Consider the following 27,628-nt stretch of genomic DNA (forward strand, 5'->3'; position numbering starts at 1 on the left):
GTGCAGTGTTGAGTCTATGGTGCAGTGTTGAGTCTATGGTGCAGTGCTGAGTCTATGGGCAGTGCTGAGTCTGTACGTTGAACTTCCTTCACGCCGTACGTAGCCAACCGCGCCAATCTGCGGGCGCGCGTGGTCGTGGATGGGTGTAAAGACAATGGGGGGAGGGGAGGGTGGGAGGGTGGCTGATCGATAACCGGGTGCGGTCGAGAGAGTGTGGGTGGCAGGGGGCGATGGTCCTCCACCTATCGATCAGCGGCGTTCGGCATCACAGCAGTGTTGATGGTCAGCGGCAGTGACCCTTCCCTAGCGCAGCGAGCTGACCCTTTCCCGGTGATCGCCGCTCGCTCCCGACCATAAATGACGTCACGCGATTTTGGACGATTTTTGACCCCCCCCTCAAATATGACGTCACAAAGCTCTGCCCCCTCCGCCCCCCCCACACACAAAATAAAACCTGCTTCAAATCGCTTTAAACTATTGTTGTCATTCATATTCTTAGTTTTTTTCGGTAAAGTCACGTTGAAGGGAAACAACAAAATAATAAAAAATATATATAAAACAATAAAAAATTCTCACGACGTTTCGACCATAACACAAACGGTCATCTTCAGGTGTGTCGACCGTTTGAGTTATGGTCGAAACGTCGTGAGAATTTTTTTATTGTTTTATATATATTTTATTATTTTGTTGTTTCCCTTCAACGTGGTGACTTTACCGAAAAAACTAGGAAATATGAATTGCTGCAGTCACGAAAGCTTTAAATCAAAATTTATTGTTGTCATTGTTAGCGCGTATTTATTTGTGATGTTGCAGGAGAAAACATTTATTTTAAAAAAAAGTCTGTTTAATTAAGTAGGCTGTAGGTATTTGTTTATAAAGTTGCGCATTTTGACGTGACGTCACATTTCTCAAATTCCGCCCCGCCTCGCCCTCGTCACGTGACGTCACGCATCGTCACAAATGTCTGACCCCCAGGTGCGTGACGTCATTTACGGAAGACCCCCCCCCTTAGCCGGAGGCTTGCGAAAGGATTTTTGCCTGCCTGGGTTAGGCGGTGGAATGTTGAATGGGGAATGGGGGTGGGTCGTGGTTGGGGTTACGTTTTTGTGGTTGTTGGTAGTAGGAGTCGCTTCGAAGCCGCTTAGCAGCGGCTTCCGTCATCCGACAGGCCCGGAGGGAGTCGAGCGGAAGTCTTTGTTGTTGGTGAATGTTTATGTTGCATCATCATCATCATCACGGTGGCTAGGAGATGTTGACTACCTCGCCAGGCACGCAGGAGGTTCGTGGGTTCAATCCCGACCCCAAAGCCTGAATATTTGGAGTTTGCGCGTCTCTCTCATCATCATCATCATCACGGTGGCTAGGAGATGTTGACTACCTCGCCTCGTTTACAGGAGGCCGTGGGTTCAATCCGACCCCAACGCCTGACTATTTGGAGTCTGTGTGTCTCTCTCTCATCATCATCACGGTGGCTAGGAGATGTTGACTACCTCGCCTGGCACGCAGGAGGTTCGTAGGTTCAATCCCGACCGCAAAGCCTGAATATTTGGAGTCTGCGCGTCTCTCATCATCATCATCATCACGGTGGCTAGGAGATGTTGACTACCTCGCCTGGCACGCAGGAGGTTCGTGGGTTCAATCCCGATCCCAAAGCCTGAATATTTGGAGTCTGCACGTCTCTCATCATCATCATCACGGTGGCTAGGAAATGTTGACTACCTCGCCTCGTTTACAGGAGGCCGTGGGTTCAATCCGACCCCAACGGCTGACTATTTGGAGTCTGTGTGTCTCTCTCTGATCATCATCATCACGGTAGCTAGGAGATGTTGACTACCTCGCCTGGTATACAGGAGGCCGTGGGTTCAATCCCGACCCCAAAGCCTGAATATTTGGAGTCTGCACGTCTCTCATCATCATCATCACGGTGGCTAGGAGATGTTGACTACCTCGCCTCGTTTACAGGAGGCCGTGGGTTCAATCCTGACCCCAACGTCTGAATATTTGGAGTCTGCGTCTCTCTCTCATCATCATCACGGTGGCTAGGAGAATGTTGACTACCTCGCCTGGTCTACAGGAGGCCGTGGGTTCAATCCCGAGGTCAAAGCCTGAATATTTGGAGTCTGCGTGTCTCTCATCATCATCATCATCACAGTGGCTAGGAGATGTTGACTACCTCGCCTGGTCTACAGGAGGCCGTGGGTTCAATCCCGACCCCAGTGCCTGAATATTTGGAGTCTGCGCGTCTCTCATCATCATCATCACGGTGGCTAGGAGATGTTGACTACCTCGCCTGGTCTACAGGAGGCCGTGGGTTCAATCCCGACCCCAACGCCTGAATATTTGGAGTCTGCGTGTCTCTCATCATCATCACGGTGGCTAGGAGATGTTGACTGCCTCGCCTGGTCTACAGGAGGCCGTGGGTTCAATCCCGAGCCCAGTGCCTGAATATTTGGAGTCTGCGTGTCTCTATCTCCCCCCAGCCCATAGTCGTGTCTCGTTGCCTGCGAAAAAAAAACAAAAAAACGAACGAAAATCTGTTTGCCTATTAAGTTGTAAAGCCATACGCAATGTTGCCGTGCCACAAGCAACTCCTAGCCCCCCATTCCCCTTCCCCCCCCCCCGTCTCCTACCCCCCCATTCCCCTTCCCCCCCCCCCGTCTCCTACCCCCCCCCCATTCCCCTACCCCCCCCCCCGTCTCCTACCCCCCCCGTCTCCTGCCCCCCATTCCCCTACCTCCCTACCCCCCCCTCCATTCCCCTACCCCCCCCGGTCTCCCCCCCCCCCCCCCCGGTTCCCTACCCCCACCCCCTCTCTGTTAGGCCCCAACCTGTCGTGCCCAGTCACAGCGACGTCTCGTTCCCGTTCCTCCTCGTGCCGGTTCCCTACCACAACCCCTACCACTACCACAACCCCTACCACTACCACAACCCCTACCACTACCCCTACCACTGTCACTACCACTGTCACTACCCCTACCACTACCCCTACCACTGTCACTACCTTAACCCCTACCACTACCACTACCCCTATCACTGTCACTACCCCTACCACTGTCACTACCCCTACCACTGTCACTAACCCTACCACTACCCCTACCACTGTCACTACCCCTACCACTACTCCTACCACTACCACTGTCACTACCCCAACCCCTACCACTGTCACTACCCCTACCACTACCCCTACCACTACCACTGTCACTACCACAACCCCTACCACTACCCCTATCACTACCCCTATCACTACCCCTACCACTACCACTGTCACTACCCCAACCCCTACCACTGTCACTACCCCTACCACTACCCCTACCACTACCCCTATCACTACCCCTACCACTACCACTGTCACTACCCCAACCCCTACCACTGTCACTACCTCTACCACTGTCACTACCCCTACCACTGTCACTACCCCAACCCCTACCAAGGTCACTACCCCTACCACTACCCCTATCACTCACCCAACTCCTACCACTGTCACTACCACTGTCACTACCCCTACCACTACCGCTGTCACTACCCCTACCACTGTCACTACCCCTACCACTACCCCTACCACTGTCACTACCACTACCCCGATCACTCACCCAACTCCTACCACTACCCCAACCCCTACCACTGTCACTACCCCAACCCCTACCACTGTCACTACCCCTACCACTACCCCTATCACTCACCCAACTCCTACCACTGTCACTACCACTGTCACTACCCCTACCACTGTCACTACCACTACCCCTATCACTCACCCGACTCCTACCACTGTCACTACCCCTACCACTACCACTGTCACTACCCCAACCCCTACCACTGTCACTACCCCAACCCCTACCACTACCCCTACCATTACCACAACCACTACCCCAACCCCTACCACTACCACAACCCCTACCACTACCCTAACCCCTACCACTGTCACTACCCCTACCACTACCACTACCTCGACCCCTACCACTACCCCAACCCCTACCACTACCACAACCCCTACCACTACCACAACCCTTACCACTACCCCAACCCCTACCAATACTCCAACCCCTACCACTACCACAACCCCTACCACTTACCCAACTCCTAGCCATAACCCAACCACTACCACAACCTCTACCACTGTCACTACCCCAACCCCTACCACTACCCCTACCACTACCCCAACCCCTACCACTACCCCAACCCCTACCACTACCATTACCACAACCACTACCACAACCCCTACCACTACCACAACCCCTACCACTACCCCAACCCCTACCACTACCACAACCCCTACCACTACCACAACCCCTACCACTACCCCAACCCCTACTAATACCCCAACCCCTACCAATACCGCAACCGCTACTCCTACCACAACCGCCACCCCAACCCCTACCACTACCCCAACCCCTACCACTACCACAACCCCTACCACAACCCCTACCAATACCCCAACCCCTACCACTACCACAACTCCTACTACTACCCCAACCCCTACCAATACCCCAACCGTTACTCCTACCACTACCCCTACCACTACCACAACCCCTACCACTACCCCAACCGTTACTCCTACCACTACCCCTACCACTACCACAACCCCTACCACTACCCCAACCGTTACTCCTACCACTACCACTACGCCTATCGCAATCCCTACTCAACCACTCCGGCCAGCCATCCTGTCACCACAACTGCACCACCACCCCACTGCTCAGAGTTACCTTCATCCACATCACCTTCTGTGCAATTGTCTCATTGTTGCGTAACGCGCTTAGGGATTAAGGCGCTGTTAAAATACACACACAGACACACCCACACACGTCTATGGAAGATAACCTCCTGATCTTCTCGGCCACAGGTGTTTCCCTCCCTTCGCTACACTTGCGAAACGTGGACCCCTCCCCCCACCATTCCCCCTCCTCCCCTCCACTCCACCTCCTCCCCTCCACTCCCCCTTCCTGCCCCAAATCCCCTCTTCATAAAGAGGAACATCTGCACGGGTTCGAAATATCCGGGACTGCCCTGCCGACAAGATCCCCCACCCCCTGGGTTTAAACTGTGGGATGGGTCACAGTGCAAAGGGCACGAGGGTCGTTGAACGATCGAATGCGCGAGTTGGTGTGTCTGTGTGTGTGGCTGTGTGTGTGTGTCTGTGTGTGTGTATCTGTGTGTGTGTGTCTGTGTGTGTGTGTCTGTTTTGTGTGTCTGTGTGTGTGTGTCTGTGTGTGTGTCTGTGTGTGTGTGTCTGTGTGTGTGTCTGTGTGTGTGTGTCTGTGTGTGTGTATCTGTGTGTGTGTATCTGTGTGTGTGTCTGTGTGTGTGTGTTTGTGTGTATCTGTGTGTGTGTATCTGTGTGTGTGTCTGTGTGTGTGTGTCTGTGTGTGTGTCTGTGTGTGTGTATCTGTGTGTGTGTCTGTGTGTGTGTCTGAATCCCACATCAGAGAATGAGGAGGCTTACCGCAGCCTTCGCTCGGAGGTTCGGAGAGCCGTGAGGCGCTGCAAGGATGGGTGGTGGTCGCGGGTTGCTGAGGAGATGGAGTCTGCCTCATTGGCCCGCGATCACAAATCTCTATTTAACTCCATCAAAAAAGTAACCTGCAGCGCCACACCTATTACCATCATTAGGGGAAAAACGGTGATCCAATCTCCGACCCCCAGGAACAGGTTTGCAGATTTGCTGAGCATTTCTGTGAGGTTCTGGGGGAGGGAAAATCCCTCAGCCAGGAAAACATCGTGGCACAAAGTGAGGATGACCCTGCTGAGGCTGCGGTGCCTCAAATCTTGGAAGAAGTCACCCCCTGTGCGTGGCCGGCTGAGGTGCCATCTGTTGAGGAAGTACTGAAGGCGATCTGGAGTCTGAGACCAGGAAAGGCAGCGGGCAGAGATGATCTCCCAAGCGAATTGCTGAGGGAGGGTGGCGTTTGTGCACAGACTGCCCTATATGACATCATAACAACAGTCTGGACCACTGGACGGGTTCAGTATTGGAAGGATGCCCTGGTGGTCCCCCACTTTAAGAAGGGGGACCGCACAGACTGTTACAACTACAGGTGCATCTCACTCCTCAGTATGCCGGGAAAGGTCCTGGCAAGGATAATTCAACATCGCCTTGCCAGGCACGCTGAGGAGAGGCTTGCGGAGCCCCAATGCGGTTTCAGGAAAGGGCGATCCTGCACAGATGCCATATTTTCTGTCCGTCTGCTACAGCAGAGGTGTAGGGAATTCCAACAAGACCTACATCTCTGCTTTATTGACCTGGTCAAGACCTATGATATCATCAGTAGGCCTGGGCTCTGGGTTGTTCTTCGTGCTTTTGGAGTCCCTGATCCTCTGCTCATGATCATTAAGGACCTTCATGATGGTGAGCGGGCCCGGGTAAAACTACGTGGCTGGGAGTCAGAGCCATTCCCTGTACACCTTGGGGTGCGACAGGGATGTCCTCTGGCTCCCACATTATTTAACATCTATTTTGACCACGTAGTTCGTGAAGCCTTCAATAGCTGTACCGGGGGAATCTCCATTTGGTACAGATATAATGGGAGACTGATCGATGCCCGGGTGCGGTCAAGGGATGGCTCCCTATTACTCAACCACGTTATGTATGCCGATTATTTGGCAATAGCTGCTCATTCAGAGGAGTTGGAGACGCTGCTGCTGAGACTGGAGCACGCCACCAAGAGATGGGGCCTTACCATTAGCCCCACCAAAACTAAGCACCTGCCTGGGTATTTTGTACCATCGGACACTCAACCCCCACAACTCCCAATCGGTGATGGGGCAGTTGTGGAGAAAGTGGAGAGTTTCCCATACCTGGGCAGTGTGCTTATGACTGGCTCCAGTTTAACAGCAGAGGTCTCACTCCGAATCAGTCGAGCGGCAATATCTTTTCATCGGTTGCGTAACGCTGTGTGGAAGCTACCTGGTCTGTCGCTCCACACTAAGCTTCAGGTCTTCTCGGCCACGGTCATTCCCTCCCTTCTCTACGCTTGCGAAACGTGGACCCCCCTCTTCGCCGGTTAGAAACATTTAGGCTGGCCTGCCTACGATCCATCCTGGGTTTCACCAGGCTGGATTGTGTGAGGAGCTCACAAATCCTTGAAAGATCTGGGCAAGGTCCCATTGGTGAGCTCTTCCGGCAGGCAAGGCTGCGTTGGCTGGGTCATGTAGCCCGCATGCCCAGCCACCGCATGCCGAAACAGCTTTTGTTCGGCCGGATCGAGGGGGCTAAACGGGCGTGGCACTGGTTAGAGAAGAGATGGAGTGACGTGGTAAAGGAGGATGTGGAGCTGAGTTGACTTGCCGAAGACTGGTACCAGCGGTGTCAAGATCGGCCTCTGTGGAGGAGGCTCGTGAAGGACGCTACTGGGCAGTTGGAGGCAGTCGCCTTCCAACAACAACGGAGGGTGGAGGAGCGACGCTCACAACAACGAGCGGAGCACCGGGTGGCTAAAGCACAGCAAGTTGGCACTAGTAGGGGGCACAGATGGTGCATCAGCCAGTCATCTCAGTCAGTCGACCCGTGGCACCTGCTGGGTCTGCCCCGTGACCTCCTGCCAGCGAGCGTTCGACACGTCACGTGGCCTCAATGTGCACATGGCCTGGCACAAGCGTCGTGGTGACGTCACCGCCACTTAGTGGCGAATGGCGGTTGTTGTTGTTGTGTGTGTGTGTCTGTGATGTGAGTGGATATGAGTGTGTGATGCGAGTGAGTGGATGAGTGTGAGTGAGTGAATGAATCTTGATTTGAAGTTTCTGTGACTGCAGGGATCCCACATTCTTTGGTTCTTTCAGTAAAGTCATCACTTGGGCATAAAATGAAATAAATTAAATCACGACGTTTCGGGCGCAACACAAGCGTCCGTCATCAGGTGGGACAACCGCATCAAGAAACAATGGCTATTGTTTCTTGACGTGGTTGTGTTTTGCGCGAGCATGAGTGAATATATATTTGGAGTTTGCGTTTCTCTCTCTCTCTCTCCCTAACTTGACCACTGCGATACATTTCCACGTGACGATGATGAATCTGCCGCTTCGTGTTCGCCTCCGCGACAAAGAAACTAAAAGATTGCTGCGGAGCAGCTGAGTGGAATGTGTGTGTGTCTGTCTGTGTGTGTCTGTGTGTGTGTGTCTGTGTGTGTGTCTGTGTGTGAGGTGTGGTGGGGAGCGATAGTGTAGCGGTTAGCGCTACGCTGCGCTATGAACCTGGCGACCCGGGTTCGATTCCCGCTCACGGCCAACACCAGTGACGATTATCTCAACCGGTCCCGGGCCTCCCCTAGGTCGACTCAGCCTCAAATGAGTACCTGGTGCGGAGTGTAAACATCGCCACTGTGGAGACAAAGGCGGTCGGGCGTGGTGCTGGCCACCCACCCCCTCGTGTGCCATTCCAGCCTTCATAGGTGCTCGCTAACAGCACTTGCCCCGACAGTCTGTTAAGGCTATACGGGGGATCTTTGTATTTGTCTTTGTGTGTGTGTGTGAGTGGATATGAGTAATCCGGCAAAACAACTTCCTGCCTTCTCGGTGGTGCCGGATGGTAACGCTGTGTGGTGAGGAGTGCCATGGGGAGGGGGGGGGGAGAGGCCATTCCCTTCATGGCGTTTTTAGCCACCACAGCGGACAAAGAGGGCCCTTGATGGATGCGAGGGACTGGTCACCCATCAATCTACGTACCACTAAACCACGTGGAAAGGAAAATCAAACTAAGCTTGTGCGGGAGGCCCCAGGGGTACAGGCGTCCATGACGTCTCATGCCCAAACCCCATTTGGCGGAGCCAGGAGACTGAATCCAGAAACAACGAAAAGCCACTGCGGATGGCCACGTGGAATGTTCGAACGCTCACTGCGGAGGAGAGGCTGCCACTCCTCTGTCGGGAGCTGGACCGGTACCGCCTGGAACTCTGTGGTATTCAGGAAGTCCAGTGGACCGGCTCTGGCTCCTGCCACTCTGAGGGGTGGACAGTCCTCTGTTCGGGCCAGGAGACTGCCAAACAACAGGGAGTGGCTCTTCTTCTGAACAAAAGAATGAAGGGGGCGTGGGAGCGTGGCGGTGAGGTGTGGGAAGCTGTAAGCCCCAGGCTACTTTGGGCTCGCCTTCCCATCAACCGGAGGTGAGGAGTGGTGGTCGTGGTTACCTATGCCCCCACTAAAGATGAACATCAGTGGAGGGATGCAGGCAAAGCCAATGAGTCAGATACCTTCTATAAACCTCCTGTCACAGGTGCTGGCTAAAGTGGCCCCTCGGGATAGAGTCATCATGTTGGGTGACTTCAATGCCCGAGTTGGTCATGATGCTGGCACTTGGTCTGGAGTGATTGGAGGGCATGGGCCAGATCAGCTCAATAACAACGTTAGGAGGCTGCTAGATTTTTGTGCAACCCATGGGCTTGTAATTACCAACACGCTGTTCCGGTATCTGCGCATCCACACAACATCATGGATGCATGCCGGGTCCAAGCAAGAACATCTGCTGGACTACATAGTGACGGAACAGCGGATGCGGGCCCATATCCTTGACACCAGGACCTACCGTGGAGCTGATCTGCCCACTGACCATCGGCTTGTCATCAGTAAGATGCGCCTGCCATTCTTCCACTCCGATGGTGGGTGTGCACCCAGGACCCCATTCAGACTAACAGTGGCCTGGTTTCGGCTAGCTGATTAAATTTGCAAGCGAAAATTTAATCATCGCGTGCGGCTGAGGCTGGCATCATCCCCCCTCCTCCTGATGTCGAGGGGAAATGGACGAGGTTTAGGACTTTGGAACATGCAGCTGCAATGACTGCTTTGAGTACACGGTCCAAAGCTCACCAGAGACCTTGGCTGATGGAGGAGCTGTTCCAGCTGGCTGAGAAAAAGCGACAGGCCCACTCCCACCGTCTCCAGCATCCCATGTCGGAGAATGAGGAGGCTTACCGCAGCCTGTTCTCACAGAGGTTCGGAGAGCCGTGCAACGCTGCAAGGATAGGCGGTGGTCGCGGGTTACTGAGGAGATGGAGTCTGCCTCAGTAGCCCGCAATCACAAATCGCTCTTTAACTTCATTAAACACATTCCTGCGGAGGGAGCTGGTAGGAATGTTGGGTGGCTCGGTCAATGGCCAGGGTCAACGGGCGGCACCACGTGGTGTATTTAGCACAATATGCCCGACTGTGAGGGCGGGCACAAGCCGGCGTGAGTAGGTTAAACGTTGAGTTTTATAAGGGGGGCACCACGGGGTGAGCAGCCCCTCCCCACCCAGCCCCACCCCACCCCCCCACCCAGCCCCACCCTCCCCACCCCCCACCCAGCCCCTCCCCACCCTCCCCTCTCCACCCAGCCCCACCCCTCCCATTTTATCCGGGTGTCCGGATACACGTGGACAGACATCCACAGACATACACAATGAAACCCCTGCCTCCTGTGAATTAATCCCGGTTGGGCTTCCAGTCCCACTGCGTTTCCTACCAGTAAAAGTAACTTGCAGCGCCACACCTATCACCATCATTAGGGGAAAGAAAGGTGATCCCATCTCCGACCTCCAGAAACAGGTTTTGCAGATGTGTTGAGCATTCCTGTGAGGTCTTGGGATAAGGGAATTCCCTGATCCTGGGGAACATCGTGGGACAAAGTGGGGATGACCCTGCTGACGCTGCGTTGCCTCAAATATTGGAAGAAGCAGTCACCTCCTGTGAATGGCTGGCTGAGGTGCCATCTGTTGAAGAAGTACAGAAGGTGATAGAGACCAGGAAAAGCGCTAGGCAGAGATTATTTGCCAAGCAAAATGCTGAGGGGGAGTGGCGTTTGTGTGAGGGATGAGTGTGTGAGTGAGTTGATGAGTTGGTGAGTGAGTGGATGAATTGATGAGTGGGTGAGTGGATGAGTGAGTGTGTGAGTGGATGAGTGTGTGAGTGAGTGAGTTGGTGTATGAGTGGGTGAGTTGATGAGTGAGTGGATGAGTGAGTGTGTGAGTGAGTGTGTGTGTGAGTGAGTGGATGAGTGTGTGAGTGAGTGGATGAGTGTGTGAGTAAGTGGATGAGTGAGTGGGTGAGTTGGTGTATGAGTGAGTGAGTGGATGAGTGAGTGGATGAGTGATTGTGTGAGTGAGTGTGTGAGTGAGTGGATGAGTGTGTGAGTGAGTGGATGAGTGTGTGAGTGAGTGTATGAGTGAGTGGGTGAGTTGGTGTATGAGTGGGTGAGTGGATGAGTGAGTGTGTGAGTGGGTAAGTTGATGTGTGAGTGTGTGAGTGAGTGGATGAGTGAGTGAGTTGATGAGTGAGTGAGTGGATGAGTGAGAGAGTGGATGAGTGAGTGTGTGAGTGAGTGAGTGTGTGAGTGAGTGGATGAGTGAGTGGATGAGTGAGTGTGTGAGTGAGTGAGTGTGTGAGTGAGTGGATGAGTGAGTGGATGAGTGAGTGTGTGAGTGAGTGAGTTGATGAGTGAGTGTGTGAGTGAGTGTGAGTGGATGAGTGAGTGGATGAGTGAGTGTGTGAGTGAGTGGATGAGTGTATGAGTGTGTGAGTGAGTGGATGAGTGTGTGAGTGAGTGATTGGGTGAGTTGGTGTATGAGTGGGTGAGTTGGTGAGTGAGTGGATGAGTGCGTGGATGAGTGGGTGAGTGGATGAGTGAGTGAGTGGATGAGTGAGTGTGTGAGTGGGTGAGTTGATGAGTGAGTGTGTGAGTTGATGAGTGAGTGTGTGAGTGGATGAGTGGATGAGTGAGTGGGTGAGTTGATGAGTGAGTGTGTGAGTTGATGAGTGAGTGAGTTAATGAGTGGATGAGTGTGTGAGTGAGTGGATGGGTCACTGAGTGGCATGGGCTCGAGAAGAGGGAGAGAATCGGCAGTCTCTTGAAGAAGATGATGATGGGGGGTGGGAGGGTAGTAATTGTTTCCAGAACGGGGCCGGACTGGGTTGCACTTCCTCCCTGCGAATGCGAGAACCACTTGAGCCACTTTCTGGCATCATCTCTTGCTTGTGTGCACGCTGAACTCCATTGTCGCCGTATCTCTCACGCATCTCTCTGGCAGTACATGCATCTCTGAGCCTCTAATTTAGAATCAGCGCTATGCCGTGGCCTTTCTGGTTTTCGGTTTTCGGTTTTTGCCCGAGCCCGGTGAGGTTCACCCCCCACCCCCCACCCATCGGAAGACGCTCAGAGGCCTCCGATTCGCGTGTGGTTGGCTTCGTGCAGCGCAGTAGAAGCTAGACAAACAACGCCTGATGAAGGCCGCTTGCGTTGCGACCGAAACGTCGTGGGTTTTTCGCTTTTATTATTTTCAATTTAGTATTTGTATTTTATTATTTTTAATTTTATTTTCTTGTTATTTTTTTTATTTTATTTTATGTTCTACCCACGTGACTTTACCGAACGGATCAAGAATATGAATTCCTGCAGTCGCGAAAGCTTCAAGTCAACATTTAAGACAAAGATCCCCCGTATAGCCCACAACAGACCGTAGGGGCAAGTGCTGTTAGTAGCGAGTAGCAGCGCCTATGAAGGTAGACACAGATAAAGATCCCCCGTGTAGCCTACAACAGACCGTAGGGGCAAGTGCTGTTAGTAGCGAGTAGCAGCACCTATGAAGGTAGACACAGATAAAGATCCCCCATGTAGCCTCTACAGACTGCTGGGACAAGTGCTGTTAGTAGCGAGCAGCACCTATGAAGGTAGACACAGACAAAGGTCCCCGTACAGCCTACAACAGACCGTAGGGGCAAGTGCTGATAGTAGCAAGTAGCAGCACCTATGAAGGTAGACACAGACAAAGGTCCCCCGTACAGCCTACAACAGACCGTAGGGGCAAGTGCTGTTAGTAACGAGTAGCAGCACCTACGAAGGCTACCGGCACTGTGGCACACGAGGGGGTGGGGTGGCTACCAGCACCACGCCCGGCCGCCTTTGTCTCCCCCAGTGGCGACGTTTACGCATCGCACCGGGTACTCATTTGAGGCTGAGCCGACCTAGCGGAGGCCCAGAACCGGTGCAGACAATCGTCACCTCGTGTTGGTGGCCGCGAGCGGGAATCGAACCCGGGTCGCGAGGTTCGTAGCGCAGCGTAGCGCTAACCACCACACCCACCGCTCCCGATAGAAGCTCAACATACACACACAGGGACCCGTAGAGATTCATAGACTTCCGGAGACGCACAGAGATGCGTAGGATTGCCGTCGTTAAAAAGGGGAACTCTTTATTTATTTGTTTCAGGGGTATGCCATGATGGTGTGGTGTCGTATCCCTCGCCTGGTATGGAGGAGGTCGTGGGTTCGATCCCGACCCTGACCTCCTGCTCTTTATTTAGAGTCTGCGTCTCTCTCTCTCTCTCATCATCATCACGGTGGCGAGGAGATGTTGACTACCTCGCCTGGTATACAGGAGGTCGTAGGTTCTACCCCGACCCTGACGATGCTTGCTGCTGTATATTTGGAGTCTGCGTCTCTCTCTCTTTCATCATCATCATCATCACGGTGGCTAGGAGATGTTGACTACCTCGCCTGGTCTACAGGAGGTCGTGGGTTCGATGCCGACCCCTGACGATGCCTGCTGCTGTAGATTTGGAGTCTGCGTCTCTCTCCCATCATCATCATCACGGTGGTTATGAGATGTTAACTACCTCGCCTGGTCTACAGGAGGTAGTGGGTTCTACCCCGACCCTGACGATGCCTGCCGCTGCTGCTGTATTTTTGGAGTCTGCGTCTCTCTCTCTCTCTCATCATCATCATCACGGTGGCTAGGAGATGTTAACTACCTCGCCTGGTGTACAGGAGGAGGTCGTGAGTTCGATCTGCGTGTCTCTCTCTCTCTGTCTCTCTCCCCGTGGTGGTGGCGTGGATTTGTCTCCCCGGGTCCTCCCGCGTTTACCTCCCTCCACATTCAGAATCGACGTCACCCACGGCGTTTACTGAGTATTTTAGCTCCCGCTATACATTTCCACGTGAGGACGACGACGATGATGATGATGATGACGATGAAAATCCCTCGCTTGGTGTGATCTATCGTTTGCGGTGGCGAGCAGAGAGCTCCATCCCTGCTCAGGGCGGCCTTACCGGGCAAAACAAACAAAAAATAGTTTAGTTTTATATTCTTGGTTCTTTCGGTAAAGTCACGTTGAAGGGAAACAATAAAATAATAAAATAAAATAATGATAAAATAAAAATTTATTGCTTTATTATTAAAATAATAATAAAATATCTTGTTTTATATATGTTATTATTTTATTGTTTCCCTTCAACGTGGTGGTGACTTTACCGAAAGAACCAAGAATATGAATCACTGCAGTCACGAAAGCTTTAAATCACAAGTTTAGTTTCAGTGCAGGGCGAGAAGTGGGCCAACCCAGTCATCGCTTATTTTTAAAACGTAAGTAAATATCGCTCGCTATTATCACGTCTTTTTTGTTTTTATTATTTTCCCGGGTAAGGGCCACTTAGCTACGTAGCTAAAAACAAAAATTCAGATGCGACCCTGGAGATCACAAATCATCAAGTGGAAATGTAGAGCAGCAGCATCAGTCAAACACTCTAAACGCTGTGACGTTGATTCCTTCATGTGGAACGATTTGAAATCCGCGCGACCGTGGGGAGAGCACGAGAGAGAGACACACACAAACTCCAGACACACAGCAGCAGGCGACGTCAGGGGTCGTGATCGAACCCACGACCTCCTGTAGACCTTGCGAGGTAGTCAACATCTCCTAGCCACCTTGATGATGATGAGAGACACACACACAAACTCCAGACACACAGCAGCAGACGTCAGGGGTCGGGATCGAACCCACGACCTCCTGTAGACCTTGCGAGGTAGTTAACATCTCCTAGCCACCGTGATGATGATGATGAGAGACACAGACTCCAAATATACAGCAGCAGATGTCAGGGTCGGGATCGAACCCACGGCCTCCTGTAGGCCTTGCGAGGTAGTCAACATCTCCTAGCCACCCTGATGATGAAGATGATGAGAGAAAGACGCAGACTTCAAATATACAGCAGGCGTCAGGGGTCGGGATCGAACCCACGACCTCCTGTAGACGAGTAGAGGTAGTCAACATCTCCTAGCCACCGTGATGATGAGAGAGAGAGACGCAGACTCCAAATCAACAGCAGCAGGCATCAGGGTCGGGATCGAACCCACGGCCTCCTGTAGACCTTGCGAGGTAGTCAACATCTTATAGCCACCGTGATGATGATGATGAGAGACACAGACTCCAAATATACAGCAGCAGGCGTCAGGGTCGGGATCGAACCCACGACCTCCTGTATACCAGTAGAGGTAGTCAACATCTCCTAGCCACCGTGATGATGATGATGACACGCAGACTCCAAATATGCAGCAGCAGCAGGCATCATCAGGGTCGCGATCGAACCCACGACCTCCTATAGACCTGGCGAGGTAGTTAACATCTCCTACCCACGACGTCCTGCACACCAGGCGAGGGAGTCAACATCTCCTAGCCACCATGATGATGATGATGGGAGAGAGACACAGACTCCAAATATACAGCAGCAGCAGGCGTCGTCAGGGTCGGGATCGAACCCAGGACGTCCTGCACACCAGGCGAGGTAGTCAACATCTCCTACCCACGACGTCCTGCACACCAGGCGAGGTAGTCAACATTTCCTACCCACGACGTCCTGCACCCCAGGCGAGGCAGTCAACATCTTAGCGCCGTGAAGGTCCTCCTGTTTATATAAACAAAGAGGCCTGCACCACTATCGTGGCCATCGGTGACGAACGTGCACCACGTGCTCACTCTCGATGGGAGGTGCGGGGTGGTGGTGGTGATGATGTCGTAGCGTCTGTGTGTGTGTATGTCTGTGTGTGTGACTGTGTGTGTGTGTGACTGTGTGTGTGTGACTGTGTGAATGTGTGTGTGTGACTGTGTGTGTGTATGTCTGTCTGTGTGTGTATGTCTGTCTGTGTGTGTATGTCTGTGTGTGTGACTGTGTGTGTGTCTGTGTGTGACTGTGTGTGTGTGTATGTCTGTGTGTGTGTGACTGTGTGTATGTCTGTGTGTGTGTGACTGTGTGTGTGTATGTCTGTGTGTGTGTGACTGTGTGTGTATGTCTGTGTGTGTGTGACTGTGTGTGTGTATGTCTGTGTGTGTATGTCTGTGTGTGTGTATGTCTGTGTGTGCGATGGCTGGGTCATGTAGCCCGCATGCCCAGCCACCGCATGCCGAAACAGCTTTTGTTCGGCCGGATTGAGGGGGCAAAGCGGGCGCGGCACGGGCTAGAGAAGAGATGGAGTGATGTGGTACAGGAGGACGTGGAGCTTAGTGGACTTGCCGATGACTGGTACCAGCGGTGTCAAGATCGGCCTCTGTGGAGGAGGCTGGTGAAGGATGCTACTGGGCAGTTGGAGGTAGTCGCCCTCCAACAACAACGGAGGGCGGAGGAGCGACGCTCACAACAACGAGCGGAGCGCCGAGTGGCTAAAGCACAGCGGGTTGGCACAGTAGGGGGCACAGGTGGTGCATCAGCCAGTCATCTCAGTCAGTCGACCCGTGGCACCTGGGTCTGCCCCGTGACCTCCTGCCAGCGGGCGTTCGACACTTCACGTGGCCTCAGGGTGCACATAGCCTGGCACAAGCGTCGTGGTGACGTCACCGCCACTTAGTGGCGAATGGCGGTTGTTGTTGTTGTGTATGTCTGTGTGTGATTGTGTGTGTGAATGTGTGTGTGATTGTGTGTGTGACTGTGTGTGTGTGACTGTGTGTGCGTGACTGTGTGTGGGGAGCGGTGGTGTCGCGGTTAGCGCGCTGCGCTACGAACCTGGCGACCCGGGTTCGATTCCCACTCACGGCCAACACCCAGTGACGATTATCTGAACCGGTCCTGGGCCTCCCCTAGGTCGACTCGGCCTCAAATGAGTACCTGGTGCGGTGTGTAAACATTGCCACTAGGGAGACAAAGGCGGTCGGGCGTGGTGCTGGCCACCCACCCGCTCGTGTGCGGTGCCGGCCTTAATAGGTGCTCGCTAACAGCACTTGCCCCTACAGTCTGTTAAGGCTACACGGGGGGTCTTTGTATGTCTTTGTCTCCGTGTGTGTGTATGTCTCTGTGTGTGTGTGTGTCTCTGTGTGTCTGTGTGTGTGTCTGTGTGTGTGTCTGTGTGTTTGTCTGTATCGACCTGGGTTCGATTCCCGCTCACGGCCTCCCCTAGATTGACTCAGACTCAAATGAGTACCTGGTGCGGTGTGTAAACATCGCCACTGGGGAGTCACAAGCGGCTGGTGCTGGCCACCCACTTTCATCTTTGCTGCTACTCGTTAACAGCACTTGCCCCAACAATCTGTTAAGACTACGCAGGGGATCTTTGTCTTTGTGTTTTCAGACCGGATCGCATATCTCTGAGCAGCCTGTGAGTGAAGACTCTTAAGACATCATGGCGGGTGAGACATGATCACCATCACCAACATCACCACCAACACCACCAACACCACCATCATCACCGTCACTAACATCACCACCAACACCACCATCATCATCACCATCATCACCACCATCATCACCAACATCACCACCAATACCACCATCATCAACATCACCATCATCAACATCACCACCATCATCATCACCACCATCATCATCATCACCACCATCATGATCACCACCATCACCACCACCAACACCATCACCACCACCACCATCATCATCATCACCACCACCAACACAATCATCACCACCAACATCATCATCACCAACACCATCACCACCATCAACACCATCATCACCACAAACACAATCATCACCACCAACACCACCAATACCATCATCACCATCATCACCAACACCATCATCACCACCATCAACACCACCATCATCATCATCACCATCATCATCACCATCATCCCCACTACCGCCAAACACGATTATCATCACCACCAACACCACCAACATCACCAACATCATCCTTCTCAATATCAACCTGATGATGATGATGGTGGTGGCTATGATGGTGACGACGATTATGATGACTTGCTGGATTAACGTGAGATCTCCCCACCCTCTTCACCCCTCCCCCCACACCCCCCTCCCCCCTTCTCCAGCCATGCAGTGGATGAATGCCCCTGCCATGATTCCAAACTGCCCCCCAGGATTGGAATACCTCACCCAGGTGAGTTTGCCGTGTGGGGGTGCGGTGCATTGGCCGCTCACCTGCACCTAGCCTGGCACAGTGGAGGGCACAGGTGGTGTCATCTGCCAGTCATCTCAGTCAGTTGACCCATGGCACCTGCTGGGTCTGCCCCACGGCGTCCTCCTGCACCTAGCCTGGCACAGTAGGGGGCACGGCACAGTTGGTGTAATCTGCCAGTCATCTCAGTCGGGTCAACCCATGGCACCTGCTGGGTCTGTCCCACGGCCTCCTCCTGCACCTAGCCTGGCACAGTGAAGAGCGCAGCTGGTGGCTTCAGCCACTCATCTCAGTCAGTGGACCCCATGGCACCTGCTGGGTCTGTCCCACGGCCTCCTCCTGCACCTAGCCTGGCACAGTAGGGGGGCACAAGTGGTGGCTTCGGTCAGCCAGTCATCTCAGTCAGTCGACCCGTGGCACCTGCTGGGTCTGCCCCGTGACCTCCTGCCAGCGGGCGGATCGACACTTCACTACAAACTCGATTCCCGCTCTCGGCCGCCAACACCGGTGACGATTATCTTAACCGGTCCTGGGCCGCCCCTGGGTCGACTCAGCCTCAACTGAGTACCTGGTGCGGTGCGTGGTAAACATCGCCACCGGGGGAGACAAAGGCGGCCTGGCGTGGTTGTTGGCCACCCACCCCCTCGTGTGCCGTGCCGGCCTTCGTAGGTGCTGCTACTCGCTACTAACAGCACTTGCCCCAGCAGTCTGTTGAGGCTACACGGGGGATCTTTGTCTTTGTGCGCGTGAGCGGTGGCCCATGTGCATGTTTTAGCACACGCATGACGTGTGGTTAATGTAGACTGGATGGCGCCTTGCTGTAGGTGCTGCAGTGGTAAAATGTTAACTACCTCGCCTGGTATACAAGAGGCCGTGTGTTCAATCCCGACCCTGACGATGCCTGCTGCTGTATATTTGGAGTCTTCGTCTCCCTCTCTCATAATCACGGTGGCTAGGAGATGTTGACTACCTCGCCTGGTGTACAGGAGGTCGTGGGTTCGATCCCGGCCCTGACGCCTGCTGCTGCTGCTGTATATTTGGAGTCTGCGTGTCTCTCTCATCATCATCATCATCACGGTGGCTAGGAGATGTTGACTACCTCGCCTGGTCTACAGGAGGCCGTGTGTTCAATCCCGACCCTGACGATGCCTGCTGCTGTATATTTGGAATTTGCGTGTCTCTCCATCATCATCATCACGGTGGCCAGGAGATGTTAACTACCTCGCCTGGTCTACAAGAGAGGAGGTCGTGGGTTCGACCCCAGCCCTGATGCCTGCTGCTGCTGCTGTATATTCGGAGTTTGTGGGTCTCTCTCTCTCATCATCATCATCACGGTGGCTAGGAGATGTTGACTACCTCGCCTGGTCTACAGGAGTCCGTGTGTTCAATCCGGACCCTGACGATGCCTGCTGCTGTATATTTGGAATTTGCGTGTCTCTCCATCATCATCATCATCATCACGGTGACTAAGAGATGTTGACTACCTCGCCTGGTGTACAGGATGTCGTGGGTTCGATCCCGACCCCTGACGCCTGCTGCTGCTGCTGCTGTATATTTGGAGTCTGCGTGTCTCTCTCATCATCATCATGATCACGGTGGCTAGGAGATGTTGACTACCTCGCCTGGTCCACAGGAGGTCGTGGGTTCGATCCCGACCCCTGACGCCTGCTGCTGCTGCTGCTGTATATTTGGAGTCTGCGAGCTATTTGCGCCGCTCGTCAATTTCCACGCGAGAGTCTCCCACTCCGTATGAGCTACCATTCGTGATAGCCGGGGGTGGCTTCTGGAACAGGAGCTGCAATAGCTTCCACGAGGCCTTACGACTCGGTGCCACTAAAACAAACCCAGAGTTGTTAAGCCACCGCCTGTGTTTGTTTTTGACGAAATAGGGTTAATCCTTCTTTAAATTTCTATATTTGTACTTATCAACCTGATATCTGCCAACCCGTAACGGTCTATTCCGTATTCATGTACGGGGAAATTGGGTCTTGAGCTCCATACTGCGTACAGACGTTTCAATGCGGGCCTCACAAATGTGAGTGTCCATGGGTGTGTGTTGTCTCCCTTGTGATGATGGATGAGCGTTGAGGTTTATAGTCGGCACGGGGTGACCACGAAGGTCTGAATTGGTCTGTAACAAGGTAGGGCACTGATAAGGGGTAACAGGTATGTTGTAGTGTAGTGTATAGCAGTGTAGTGTGTAGTATAGTGTATAGTAGTGTAGTGTATAGTAGTGTAGTGTATAGTGTAGTGTATAGTAGTGTAGTGTGTATAGTAGTGTATAGTGTGAATAGTAGTGTGTAGTGTATTGTATAGTGTAGTGTATAGTAGTGTATAGTGTAGTGTATAGTGTAGTGTATAGTGTAGTGTATAGTAGTGTAGTGTGTAGTAGTGTAGTGTATAGTAGTGTATAGTGTAGTGTATAGTGTAGTGTATAGAGTAGTGTGTAGTAGTGTAGTGTATAGTAGTGTAGTGTATAGTAGTGTAGTGTATAGTGTAGTGTGTAGTGTAGTGTATAGTAGTGTAAGGTGTAACAGGTACAGTGATGGAAAAAAGTATTTGATCCCCTGCTGATTTTGTACGTTTGCCCACTAACAAAGAAATGATCAGTTTATAATTTTAATGGTAGGTTTATTTGAACAGTGAGAGACAGAATAACAACAACAAAATCCAGAAAAACGCATGTCAAAAATGTTATAAATTGATTTGCATTTTAATGAGGGCAATAAGTATTTGACCCCCTCTCAATCAGAAAGATTTCTGGCTCCCAGGTGTCTTTTATACAGGTAACGAGCTGAGATTAGGAGCACACTCTTAAAGGGAGTGCTCCTAATCTCAGCTTGTTACCTGTATAAAAGACACCTGTCCACAGAAGCAATCAATCAATCAGATTCCAAACTCTCTACCATGGCCAAGACCAAAGAGCTCTCCAATGATGTCAGGGACAAGATTGTAGACCTACACAATGCTGGAATGGCTACAAGACCATTGCCAAGCAGCTTGGTGAGAAGGTGACAACAGTTGGTGCGATTATTCGCAAATGGAAGAAACACAAAAGAATTGTAAATTTCCCTCGGCCTGGGGCTCCATGCAAGATCTCACTTCGTAGAATTGCAATGATCATGAGAACGGTGAGGAATCAGCCCAGAACTACACGGGAGTATCTTGTCAATGATCTCAAGGCAGCTGGGACCATAGTCACCAAGAAGACAATTGGTAACACACTACGCCGTGAAGGACTGAAATCCTGCAGCGCCCGCAAGGTCCACCTGCTCAAGAAAGCACATATACATGCCTGTCTGAAGTTTGCCAATAAACATCTGAATGATTCAGAGGACAACTGGGTGAAAGTGTTGTGGTCAGATGAGACCAAAATGGAGCTCTTTGGCATCAACTCAACTCGCCGTGTTTGGAGAAGGAGGAATGCTGCCTATGACCCCAAGAACACCATCCCCACCGTCAAACATGGAGGTGGAAACATTATGCTTTGGGGGTGTTTTTCTGCTAAGGGGACAGGACAACTTCACCGCATCAAAGGGACGATGGACGGGGCCATGTACCGTCAAATCTTGGGTGAGAACCTCCTTCCCTCAGCCAGGGCATTGAAAATGGGTCGTGTATGGGTATTCCAGCATGACAATGACCCAAAACGCACGGCCAAGGCAACAAAGGAGTGGCTCAAGAAGAAGCACATTAAGGTCCTGGAGTGGCCTAGCCAGTCTCCAGACCTTAATCCCATAAAAAAATATCTGTGGAGGGAGTTGAAGGTTCGAGTTGCCAAACGTCAGCCTCGAAACCTTAATGACTTGGAGAAGATCTGCAAAGAGGAGTGGGACAAAAAATCCCTCCTGAGATGTGTGCAAACCTGGTGGCCAACTACAAGAAACGTCTGACCTCTGTGATTGCCAACAAGGGTTTTGCCACCAAGTACTAAGTCATGTTATTCAGAGGGGTCAAATACTTATTTCCCTCATTAAAATGCAAATCAATTTATAAAAAAAATGTTACATGCCGTTTTTCTGGATTTTTGTTGTTGTTATTATTCTGCCTCTCACTGTTCAAATAAACCTACCATTAAAATTATAGACCGATCATTTTTTTTGTCGGTGGGCAAACGTACAAAAGCAGCAGGGGATCAAATACTGTTTTTTTTCCCCCCCTCGCTGTACGCATCCCGATACCTATAAACACGAGGTTTCGCGCAGACAATTTCCTCATGAATATTCATGAACCGGAAATCGTTTGACTCGTGAGGATTGGGCAATCCGACCCCACCCCCGATTGCGTAATCCTCCCCTCACCCTCCCCCGGATTGCGTAACCCCGCCCTCACCCTCCCCCGGATTGCGTAACCCCTCCCTCACCCTCCCCGGATTGCGTAACCCCTCCCCGCTTGAGTCACGGCCTAGCAACACCTCCCGCCGTGACATCGTCTACCGTAAATTTTGATTTAAAAAGCTTTCGTGACTGCAGTAAATTCATATTCTTAGCTCTTTGGGTAAAGTCACGTTGAAGGGAAACAATACAATAATAAAATATATCTATAAAACAATTAAACAAAAAAATTCTCACGACGTTTCGACCATAACACAAAGGGGTCGTCATCGTTTGTGTTATGGTCGAAACGTCGTGAGAATTTTTTTATTGTTTTATAGATATATATTTTTATTATTTTATTGTTTCCCTTCAACGTGACTTTGCCCAAAGAGCTAAGGATATCATATTCTTAGTTTTTTCGGTAAAGTCACGTTGAAGAGAAACAACAAAATAACAAAATATATATAAAACAATAAAAAATTCTCACGACGTTTCGACCATAACTCAAACGGTCATCATCAGGTGTGTCGGTTTGCATAAATTTATTTTGAAAACGGCATAAATTTATGCAAACCGACACACCTGATGATGACCGTTTGAGTTATGGTCGAAACGTCGTGATAATTTTTTATTGTTTTATATATATTTTGTTATTTTGTTGTTTCTCTTCAACGTGACTTTACCGAAAAAACTAAGAATATGAATTACTGCAGTCACGAAAGCTTTAAATCAAAAGCTAAGGATATCGTCTACATTGTCATCGTCACCGTTGACGACGTCATCGCTGTCGTCATCGTCGTCGATGACGTCATCGTAGTGATCATCGACATCGTCGTCATTGACGACGTCATCGTAGTGATCATCCATAATAAAGGTGTTTTTGGGTTGGATCGCGTTGTTTATAAATGTGTCGTAACCCTCCACCACCCGACACGGCCAATCAGCAAAAAAAAGTGTCACGTTGACAAAGGACAATTAGTTCACTACTTTAGCCCACCGGTGTGTTGAAGAGTGAATCCACAACATTTACAGTTTGAGTACGACGTTTCGCTGGTAAATACATCCCCAGCATCATCATCGGGCAATTCGCCAGAATGGTAAAGCCCTCGCTTGCTCCCGGTTTTATATAGAGCAGCAGCAGCAGGCTGACGTCATCACTTAACTCATATCAGTTGCAGTGATTAGAGGCGGAGGGGGGTATTGTAATTATATAATCCATTAGCAATCAGTCATTGGTTATGATTAGTAATGAGTTGTAGATTAGTAATTAGTTGTAATGCGTGTTATTGTGATTATATGCTATGTTAGTAATCCGTTAATTAGTATGTGTTTCCCCTATGAGGAATTGTAATGTGCATTCATATTCTTAGCTTCCTCGGCAAAGCCACGCCGAAGTGAAACAACGAAACAAACAAACATAGATATTCCATTATGGTATTGCTTCCCCCCCCAACGCGACTCCATCGAAAGAGCCAAGAACATGAATCACTGCAGCCACTAAAGCTTTAAATCAAAATGTAATGTGTACTATTTAACAATACGCTTCCAGGCCGCACTAAGCCCGTAGCTGTCAGAGCCATTAAAGTTATTCTTGTTCCTCTCAATTTCAACGGATTCTCTAATTAGTCTTTGCCGGTAATAATTAGTTTTACGCACCACTGCAACATTGTCAAAATCAACTGAGCGTCCTTGTTGACAGGCATGCTCTGCCACTGCCGACAGTTGTGTTTGAGATAATTTAATGTTTCTCTGATGTTCTTTTAGTCTTAGGCTGATGTTTTTACCACGGGGGGCCACTTTACCATGAGGGTTCAGTTTACCATGGGGGTCCACTTTACCATGAAGTTTGCGGTGGCGGTGGAGCAAAAAGTGGCTCGACTTGATGTTTGGGAGTCCAGTTTACCACTGGGGGCCAGTTTACCAGGGGAGTCCAGTTTACCGTTGGGATCCAGTTTACCACGGGGGTCCAGTTTACCACGGGGGTCCAGTTTACCATGGGGATCCAGTTTACCACGGGGGGTCCACTTTACCGTGGGAGTCCAGTTTACCGTTGGGATTCAGTTTACCGCTGGGATCCAGTTTACCATGGGGGTCCAGTTTACAACGGGAGTCCAGTTTACCATGGGGGTCCACTTTACCATGGAGCTCCAGTTTACCACGGGAGTCCAGTTTACCATGGTGATCCAATTTACCATGGGAGTCCAGTTTACCACGGCAGTCCAAGTTTACCATGGGAGTCCAGTTTACCAGGGGGGGTCCACTTTACCATGGGGATCCAATTTACCACGGCAGTCCAGTTTACCATGGGAATCCAGTTTACCAGGGGGGTCCAGTTTACCACGGGAGTCCAGTTTATTACGGAAGTCCAGTTTACCACTGGGGGTCCACTTTACCACGGGGGGTCCACTTTACCATGGAGCTCCAGTTTACCACGGGAGTCCAGTTTACCACGGGAGTCCAGTTTACCACACAGAGACCCACGGTTTGAGTGTCATTCCCCCGGCGGCACCGCTGATGGGCACTGCTGGGCTGAGCACGGCGCCAACGGAGTTCGGCACTGGCGCACCAGGCACGGTGCACGTGGCAGGTGACGCAGGTGGAGGATCCCACTGAGCTAAGCGTAGCTAGCGCTTCGCCTCCGAAGCGACCCTTTTGGCCACACGTGCTCGCTGCATCATCATCGTCATCATCATCATCAACTGAGCTGATGATGATGAGATGATGATGATGATGGTGACGAGAGAGAGAGAGAGAGACACACAGACTCCAAATGTTACAGCAGCAGCAGGCGTCGTCAGGGTCGGTTTGGAACCCACGACCTCCTGTGAACGAGGCGAGGTAGTCAACATCTCATAGCCACCGTGATGATGATGAGAGAGAGACGCAGACTCCAAATATACAGCAGCAGGCGTCGTCAGGGTCGGGATTGAACCCACGACCTCCTGCACACCAGGCGAGGTAGTCAACATCTCCTAGCCACCGTGACGATGATGATGATGATGAGAGACAGACACAGACTCCAAATCTACAGCAGCAGGCATCGTCAGGGCCGGGATTGAACCCACGACCTCCTGTAGACCAGGCGAGGTAGTCAACATCTCCTAGCCACCATGATGATGAAGATGATGAGAGAGAGACACAGACTCCAAACATGCAGCAGCAGGAGTCGTCAGGGTCGGGATGGAACCCACGACCTCCTGTACACCAGGCGAGGTAGTCAACATCTCATAGCCACCGTGATGATGATGATGAGAGAGAGAGACGCAGACTCCAAATATACAGCAGCAGGCGTCGTCAGGGTCGGGATCGAACCCACGACCTCCTGTGAACGAGGCGAGGTAGTCAACATCTCCTAGCCACCGTGATGATAATGAGAGAGAGAGAGACGCGCAGACTCCAAATCTACAGCAGCAGGCGTCGTCAGGGTCGGGATGGAACCCACGACCTCCTGTAAACCAGGCGAGGTAGTCAACATCTCCTAGCCACCGTGATGATGATGATGATGAGAGAGACAAGCAAACTCCACCTACACAGCAGGTGTCAGGGTCGGGATGGAACCCACGACCTCCTGCAGACCAGGCGAGGTAGTCAACATCTCCTAGCCACCGTGATGATGATGAGAGAGAGACGCAGACTCCAAACATGCAGCAGCAGGCGTCGTCAGGGTCGGGATGGAACCCTCACCCCGAGTGTAAACAGCCGTGCCCACGATGATTCAGGGCGGACTCCGTTTGCGCAATACGCAGCTGTCTGGCAACGCGCGTGGGCAATATTTGCATTGGCACGAGCGTGTGTGTCTGTAGGTGTGTGTCTGTAGGTGTGTGTGTGTAGGTGTAAGTGTGTGTAGGTGTGTGTCTGTAGGTGTGTGTGTGTAGGTGTGTGTGTGTAGGTGTAAGTGTGTGTAGGTGTGTGTCTGTAGGTGTGTGTGTGTCTGTAGGTGTGTGTGTGTCTGTAGGTGTGTCTGTAGGTGTGTGTGTGTCTGTAGGTGTGTCTGTAGGTGTGCGTGTCTGTAGGTGTGCGTGTCTGTAGGTGTGTCTGTAGGTGTGTGTGTGTAGGTGTGTGTCTGTAGGTGTGTGTGTGTAGGTGTGTGTGTGTCTGTAGGTGTGTGTGTGTCTGTAGGTGTGTGTCTGTAGGTGTGTGTTTGTAGGTGTGTGTGTGTAGGTGTGTGTGTGTAGGTGTGTGTCTGTAGGTGTGTGTGTCTGTAGGTGTGTGTCTGTAGGTGTGTGTGTGTAGGTGTAGGTGTGTGTAGGTGTAGGTGTGTGTAGGTGTATGTAGGTGTAGGTGTGTGTGTGTCTGTAGGTGTGTCTGTAGGTGTGTGTGTGTGTAGGTGTGTGTCTGTAGGTGTGTGTGTAGGTGTGTGTGTGTGTCTGTAGGTGTGTGTGTGTGTGTCTGTAGGTGTGTGTCTGTAGGTGTGTGTTTGTAGGTGTGTGTGTGTAGGTGTGTGTCTGTAGGTGTGTGTGTGTCTGTAGGTGTGTGTCTGTAGGTGTGTGTCTGTAGGTGTAGGTGTGTGTAGGTGTAGGTGTGTGTAGGTGTAGGTGTGTGTGTCTGTAGGTGTGTCTGTAGGTATGTCTGTAGGTGTGTGTTTGTAGGTTTGGGGGGAGCGGTAGTGTAGCGGTTAGCGCGCTGCGCTATGAACCTGGCGACCCGGGTTCGATTCCCGCTCACGGCCAACACCAGTGACGATTATCTGAACCGGTCCCGGGCCTCCCCTAGGTCGACTCAGCCTCAAATGAGTACCTGGTGCGGTGTGTAAACATTGCTACTTGGGAGACAAAGGCGGTCGGGCGTGGTGCTGGCCACCCACCCTTTCGTGTACCGTTCCGGCCTTCATAGTTGCTCGCTAACAGCACTTGCCCCTACAGTCTGTTAAGGCTATATGGGGGATCTTTGTCTTTTTGTCTGTAGGTGTGTGTGTGTCTGTAGGTGTGTGTGTAGGTGTGTGTGTGTGTCTGTAGGTGTGTGTGTCTGTAGGTGTGTGTCTGTAGGTGTGTGTGTGTGTGTCTGTAGGTGTGTGTCTGTAGGTGTGTGTGTGTGTCTGTAGGTGTGTGTGTCTGTAGATGTGTGTGTGTCTGTAGGTGTGTCTGTAGGTGCGTGTGTGTGTCTGTAGGGGTGTGTGTCTGTACTGTGTGTGTGTGGGGAGTGGTAGTGTAGTGGTTAGCGCTACGCTGCGCTACGACCCTAGCCACCCAAGTTCAATTCCCGCTCCCGGCCAACACTGGCG

At 51.7% G+C, this 27,628-nt stretch overlaps 1 protein-coding gene across 4 annotated transcripts in view; it reads left to right on the forward strand.

Annotated features, from left to right (window-relative positions):
* LOC116956797 (phospholipid scramblase 1-like) overlaps positions 1-27,628 on the forward strand; it is a 58,967-nt gene that overhangs the window by 10,988 nt on the left and 20,351 nt on the right. For 3 of the 4 annotated variants that reach the window (XM_076063713.1, XM_076063715.1, XM_076063716.1), the window contains 2 exons: positions 17,291-17,348; positions 18,006-18,073. In XM_076063713.1, the coding sequence (XP_075919828.1) occupies positions 17,342-17,348; positions 18,006-18,073 (75 nt within the window). In that variant the 5' untranslated portion in view covers positions 17,291-17,341. Of the gene's footprint in view, positions 1-17,265; positions 17,349-18,005; positions 18,074-27,628 lie in introns of all 4 variants that reach the window. The other variant, XM_076063714.1, reaches the window with a different exon arrangement.

Source organism: Petromyzon marinus, unplaced genomic scaffold (assembly GCF_048934315.1).
Source record: "Petromyzon marinus isolate PM22_M1 ecotype Great Lakes invasive population unplaced genomic scaffold, UKy_Petmar_22M1.pri1.0 PM_Scaffold_17, whole genome shotgun sequence".
In the NCBI taxonomy this organism is placed as follows: Eukaryota; Metazoa; Chordata; class Hyperoartia; order Petromyzontiformes; family Petromyzontidae; genus Petromyzon; species Petromyzon marinus.